The 7,472-nt window shown below is 37.2% G+C and overlaps 1 protein-coding gene across 4 annotated transcripts in view; it reads right to left on the reverse strand.

Moving 5' to 3' along the window:
• The window catches only part of syt2a (synaptotagmin IIa), a 78,828-nt gene that overhangs the window by 23,354 nt on the left and 48,002 nt on the right, over positions 1-7,472 (reverse strand). For all 4 annotated transcript variants that reach the window (XM_016560737.1, XM_016560738.1, XM_016560739.1 and 1 more), the window contains exon 2: positions 4,428-4,649. In XM_016560737.1, the coding sequence (XP_016416223.1) occupies positions 4,428-4,623 (196 nt within the window). In that variant the 5' untranslated portion in view covers positions 4,624-4,649. The remainder of the gene's footprint in view (positions 1-4,427; positions 4,650-7,472) is intronic.

A 7,472-nucleotide genomic window follows, 5' to 3' on the forward strand; every position in this document is an offset into this window, starting at 1 on the left:
CAATTTTACAGTCTCTGCACTGGCTACCTATTAAGTTCCGCATCAGTTACAAAATATTACTACTTACTTATAAGGCCCTTAACTGTCTAGCTCCTGCGTACCTAACTAGTCTTCTATCACGCTACAATCCATCACGCTCCCTAAGGTCGCAAAACTCCGGACTCTTGGTAGTGCCTAGGATAGCAAAGTCCACTAAAGGAGGTAGAGCTTTTACATATTTGGCTCCCAAACTCTGGAATAGCCTTCCTGATAACATTCGGGGTTCAGACACACTCTCTCTGTTTAAATCTAGATTAAAGACATCTTTTTAGCCAAGCATTCACATAATGTATCTCGTAACTTTGTACTTCAGCTGTATCTGATCAACTGCACGGGATTGCATCCCGAGGCAAGTAGGAATTACACAAGCTTCAGTCTGGATTCAACCCTTACGAAGATCTGAGATGACCGAACACCTGAGAAGAGATGATGCCAACCCCCCAGAAGACCTCAGATGATGCTAACCCTGGAACAACATATAAGACTACCAAATGTTGCTTAATCGCAACGTTTAATCGCAATCACAAAGTTTAATCACAACATATAATCATTGCAGTTAATAGTGTTCACCGTCTATTTGATTAGGTGTAATTTGTAACTAACTGCATAATTCTTACTGTACATTTCTGCCATAGTCACCACTAATAACCTACTCCTAAATGTAATGTAGAAACATTAATATTTTCTGTAAAGCTGCTTTGCAACGATTGGTATCGTGAAAAGCGCAATACAAATGAACTTGAATTGAATTGAACAACTATTAGCCAATCATAGCAGTGGGCATTTACTTCTGAGTCTACAATCCTCCATGCCTATTCAAGCAGAGCGTTCTGATGAGGGGGGTTAAAACAGGACAGAAAATATTACCTCTAAATTATGTTTTTTTGATGTAAAAATCTTACATTATAAGTGGACCTCAGAGAACATTACGAAATAAAAAACAAAGGCAGTTCATGACCCCTTTAAACCATTCCTTTTTTATTTAAAAAATAAATAAATAAAATAACAACACATAGATCTATCAATTTGCCACTTCTATAATTCAAAGTGACATCAAAAACCACAAATCAATTTACTCTTAGGCTATAAATGTCACAATCATCTGCTGGGTAATTATTTAGCAGAATGAAATAACTCAACATGATGTGTCTCTGTCCCTGTCATTCACTATGATAAGCAGTTTAAATGAATACATTGACTGAGTGCTGTCTGTCACCACTTTAAAAAATATTTACATGATTTCCTAAATGTAATGTAGAAACATTAATATTTTCTGTAAAGCTGCTTTGCAACGATTGGTATCGTGAAAAGCGCAATACAAATGAACTTGAATTGAATTGAACAACTATTAGCCAATCATAGCAGTGGGCATTTACTTCTGAGTCTACAATCCTCCATGCCTATTCAAGCAGAGCGTTCTGATGAGGGGGGTTAAAACAGGACAGAAAATATTACCTCTAAATTATGTTTTTTTGATGTAAAAATCTTACATTATAAGTGGACCTCAGAGAACATTACGAAATAAAAAACAAAGGCAGTTCATGACCCCTTTAAACCATTCCTTTTTTATTTAAAAAATAAATAAATAAAATAACAACACATAGATCTATCAATTTGCCACTTCTATAATTCAAAGTGACATCAAAAACCACAAATCAATTTACTCTTAGGCTATAAATGTCACAATCATCTGCTGGGTAATTATTTAGCAGAATGAAATAACTCCACATGATGTGTCTCTGTCCCTGTCATTCACTATGATAAGCAGTTTAAATGAATACATTGACTGAGTGCTGTCTGTCACCACTTTAAAAAATATTTACATGATTTATTATCATAACTTTTCACAAATATTTTGTCAAATCAGCTTAGATTCACAAATGTTTTTCAGATAACATATTTAGAGTTTCTAAATCAATCAGTTATCAAATAAATTCTTTAGTTTAAATCAACATTTTAAGGCAACCAGGTTAGGCTACTTAATTTAAACCAACAAATAATTTTTACAGTGTGATTGTGTCTTTAATAATTTCTGTGCATGATGTTCATCTAATGCCACATCCACAATAATATGTTTCAATTATAAAACAAAATTTTTAAAAGAAGTTTGTCTTCACGTTCCATTTTCACTAGAGGAAACAATGTAGGTGTGATAAAGGGTGAATTCAGTGAAAACTTTACAGTGGATGAAAAAAATGTTTTGTATTGCTTCTGCATCACATTATGTAAACTGCATTTATGACAAAGAACTGCACAGATGCAGATATCATAACAATCTATCGATAAATGCACACACCTTGTCCTCTGCTTCTGACACTATCACTGTGCCAAGAACACGCTGAATAACGCTGACTAAAAGACGGGGAGAATCCGCAGCTGAAGCCCCACTAAAAAGGGCCTAACAACACCCCTGGTAATTAGCCCACAGCATATCATTCACTGACCTCATATATGGCTTATCATTTGAACTTGAAACATAAGTAGTGGCAACTTTACACGGCTGCTCACTCTTACGTTAACCTAGATAAATGCATTATTAGGCACATATCCTAGAGTTTTTGTGAAGTGTGGAAGCTGTTAACATGCTACTGCATGACATGGAAGCACCGACACGATCACTTGCATTTTGGAAACAAGTGGAAACAACCTAAAATATGCCGTCATTTTTGCTCATGCAGATACGAGTAATGCATCATTTGAAACTGTAAAGGGTCAACTTTTATTTGTGTACACTGACAATAACAGCAAAACATGTAAAATAAAGAAAACAAACAGGATGCGCTTTTTGCTGTCTCGGTCTCCGTGAACTGAAGCACATCACAAAAATGAAACTAAACTCACTGTATAGGCTATACTTATGGAATCCTGTTTCCACCAATGAATAAAAAATGTGACTTTTTATCTCACAATTCTGACGTTTTCTCGCAATGGCGAGTTTACGCCTCGCAATTCTGAGTTGCATGAGTGCAAGTTCTAGGGCCATATTTACTAAACAGGGCAAATTAGAGTTAGAGCGCAATTCCACAAAAGCGCCGATGGGAGGGGAAAATTCTGCATGTGATTTACTGACAATGTGCACATTAATGAACAAAGACACAACATCTCATTTCCATAATGACCAGCGCAATCTACCACAGCAGAGCAAATTACCGCCTGCTTTAAAACATGCTTTTTTTGGGCGTTAAATAATGCCACAAATACCAGTGAATTGACAAGCGCAAATCTTAGTAAATCGTGTTGCGTGATTCATTTAAATACTCTCCTCCCATAAATTTACCGATCGAAAGGGAAACTCCTACAAATACATATTCAATAAGGTGAGTTGCAAAAATAACCATGTCCACGCCTTTTCAGTGCTAATTCCTCACTGCGTGTCTTTAGTAAGTCCTGACATTAGTTTTTTAACACCAAATGAGGGTTTGCGCTGGCACAAGCTGATTGTAAATCTGGCCCATAAAGTCCAATTCCATATAAAACAAAAAACTGACAATTTTCGTACAATTGCCTTGCTCAAGGGGCTCACCTCAGTTGTGGTATTGAAGGAGGAAGAGAGCACTGGTTATTCACTCCCCCCACCAACAATCCCTGCTGGTACCGAGACTCGAACATGCGACCTTTGGGTTACAAGTCTAACTCTCATTAGGCCACGACTGCCTTTTCTTGCAAGTTTTTCTCTCACAATTCTGACTTTTTTCTTAGCATTGTGAGCTTAAATCTCACACTTATGACTTTATAACTTGCAATTTGGAGAAAAAAGTCAGAATTGTGAGATAAAAAGTCACAATTATTTTATTTTAAATTCAGTGGCAGAAACGGTCTTCCATAGCTACTTGCCTCACAGATATGAGAAATATATCTATAGAAAGTTTGAAATGTCTACTTTTAAACAAATCAATTAAAATCGAAAACACTCTGGCGATGATGGAGATGGTGAGTCAGAATCATCAACTTCATCCCTGCAACCGACAATGACTCAGAAATCATTAGTTTATTAATACATAATTAAAATATCTCCGGCTCTTTTTTTCCGACACATTCGTAGTCATATTCTTGTCAGTATATATTTAATAAATTAGATTAATATAGACATGCAATTAGTAATGGCTTAAATGAACGACTACTAGCCGACTAGAAAAATCTTAGAGAATATAGATATAGAAAATCGGGGGCAGCCCTAGTCAAGACAGACTTGTATGTTGGCTAGGGCATTGCTAGGGTGTTTCTAGGCAGCACAGTAGAGCCTGACATGGTCTAATCGGTTAGAAAAGATACAACACACTAAACAGCAGAGTCTGAAGATCTGAGCTGAGTTTGGAGCTTGAGGTACATTAGAAATGTTGGTCTCTGGTTAGGGATTATGAAATATCGCACAATAGTCAAATACTCACGTGGAAGCTTGTCCATCTCATTGAGGAACTTGTTTTTGATGTCACCAAAGACGTCATTCTTGCTGACTGGGCCCTGGTGCTCAGTGGAGTTGTCTGCAGGTGTGGAAACAGCAGGGGCCATGGTCAGGGCGCTGGCACCTGTGGGCTCGGGGCCCACCATGGCTGCAGGCTTCTTCTTGAACAAATTCCACTTCATGCTTGACGGCTACACCAACAGAAACCCTGACAGGCAAAAAGAGAGTCAAGATGGCATGAGTGTGATGAGACGCTCCTGAGTCTCTGAATCTCATTTTCTTTGATGGGAACTGAATGAAACGACTTACTCACTCCATCAAACATGCAAATGTTGCCGACATAGACAGGTACAGTGGGTACGTGATCGTCAACATAATGTGACATACTGTCTGATCTCTTGATTATTAAAATGTGGCCTATAATGTGAAAGGTGATGTGCTACTTGTCGGTAAGTGGGATTTCATCAGTAATAGGGTATGGCAGGATTGAATAAATGAAGATAAAAATAATTGAAAATAATTGAAACAGTAAGTATTAACTTACAAACATATAAAAAAATTTTTTATTTGCAAATCTAAATGAAAACATATGACGTTCTCAGATTTTTCCACTCACAAGCAGAAGTTAATTTGTTTCTCCAAAAATTCTCAGTATCATGACAAAAATCTGCTAACATGTAAACTAATTTTTAATTTGAAGTGAATCTAGTTTTTCTCAGAGGTAAAAGCAAGTATATGTTTTAACTGTTTACTTGAATCCCTTCACATAGAAACTATCAGATGGAGGTCTGGGATTTAGGCATAAAATTTTAAAAATATAAAACTCTTGCTTCAAAGTTCCATATAGCTCAACTGAAGCTGGTCCACCTGTGCTGCAAAGAATGGTAAACATAATGAAAAGAGACTTAGCCCTCTGATTTCATTAACAACATAGCGATATCGGCAAACAAAAAGGATTTCTCATTTCTCAAGCGTCAATTCTCTGCTACAGTGGCGGAGAGCCTGTCTGTACCCATTGCATTGCGTGAATAATTTAATGAAGCTGACAATTCACGGGATAAGCCGTTTTATTATTCAAGGTCCCATTCCTGCACTGGGAATGTATGGCAAAATGCGCTATGCTGCAGTTATGCAATCTGACATTGCATAAGTCAAGTGGCCCACAGACAGACTGCAGGAGGAGCTAACAAAAGAAAAGATGCAAAGAAGGATAGAAAACGCCAGTGCGAGTCAGAGCCGCAGCCTCTCGAGAACACCAGTTTGATTAATGACACTTCAGCACCTGCAAATCGCAATGAAAACATCTATCTATCTCAGTAATAGGGTATGGCAGGATTGAATAAATGAAGATAAAAATAATTGAAAATAATTGAAACAGTAAGTATTAACTTACAAACATATAAAAAAATTTTTTATTTGCAAATCTAAATGAAAACATATGACGTTCTCAGATTTTTCCACTCACAAGCAGAAGTTAATTTGTTTCTCCAAAAATTCTCAGTATCATGACAAAAATCTGCTTAAAAATGTTACAACTTTAATAATAATAATAAAAAAATGCAACTCTTTTGTGCAAACAGTTGCAAAATAAAAAATCTAAATGTGCTAAATTATTTACATGACATACAGTATACACACACACACACACACATATATGTGTATACACACACACATATATGTGTGTGTGTATATATATATATAAAAAAACTCTTGCTTCAAAGTTCCATATAGCTCAACTGAAGCTGGTCCACCTGTGCTGCAAAGAATGGTAAACATAATGAAAAGAGACTTAGCCCTCTGATTTCATTAACAACATAGCGATATCGGCAAACAAAAAGGATTTCTCATTTCTCAAGCGTCAATTCTCTGCTACAGTGGCGGAGAGCCTGTCTGTACCCATTGCATTGCGTGAATAATTTAATGAAGCTGACAATTCACGGGATAAGCCGTTTTATTATTCAAGGTCCCATTCCTGCACTGGGAATGTATGGCAAAATGCGCTATGCTGCAGTTATGCAATCTGACATTGCATAAGTCAAGTGGCCCACAGACAGACTGCAGGAGGAGCTAACAAAAGAAAAGATGCAAAGAAGGATAGAAAACGCCAGTGTGAGTCAGAGCCGCAGCCTCTCGAGAACACCAGTTTGATTAATGACACTTCAGCACCTGCAAATCGCAATGAAAACATCTATCTATCTATCTATCTATCCACTATCCTATCAGAATATATAGTTTACCGCTTTTTATTTGCTTGAGTGCATAATATCAGCACAATAATTCTGTCCCTGATTAAAAAACACTATGCAATGTGATTCAGTTTCATTAGATGCATCTGACATATTTACAGAGGGACTCAGAGTCTGGATCATTTTCAAGATTGAACAAATACTGACAAATAATGCACTTGTTTGAACAGCTTGCAACCAGCCCACAGCTGTCCAATTATATGATATTACTAATTCATGGTGGGAAAAAAAACAAGACCTGTGATCTGAGGAAATTGGCTGACTAAACGATCCCAAGGTGAACGAGTGTAGTAAAATGACAGAGACGCTCCAAATGGACAACGATTGTAGCTAATGCTCCAAAAAATGGGAAGTTAATAAAGTAGTTAGAGCTTGAGAGAAACATGTATGATTCAGTATCTTAGTTGATATTACTCTGGTCAAGCGCTGCTTTCTGAGAGACGCACAGAGGAAGCTACGTTTCGCTCATTCACTTCACACACTCATCATTGCATTATTTTAAAAGTGTGTTTAATTTTAGAAGTTAATGCATACGATTGTGCTTTCCTTTGGCTTACCAAACACGAGGAGTGACTGTGTCTGACAAATATTTGATCTATTGCTCAGTAGTTCCCTTTCAGTCGGTCACTCTCGACGTCACGTCGGATGACCGACGAATTGGGATCTCGCTTAGAGGGACCAATCTACTTCGAGTGTAAACTAAACGAGCCAATGCACATTGGCATGCGATTATTGCATCCAGCTGCTGCTGATCACAGCGTGAGTATAAGTAGGCAGCAGATGCA

Source organism: Sinocyclocheilus rhinocerous, unplaced genomic scaffold (assembly GCF_001515625.1).
Source record: "Sinocyclocheilus rhinocerous isolate Xijiao unplaced genomic scaffold, SAMN03320098_v1.1 scaffold980, whole genome shotgun sequence".
In the NCBI taxonomy this organism is placed as follows: Eukaryota; Metazoa; Chordata; class Actinopteri; order Cypriniformes; family Cyprinidae; genus Sinocyclocheilus; species Sinocyclocheilus rhinocerous.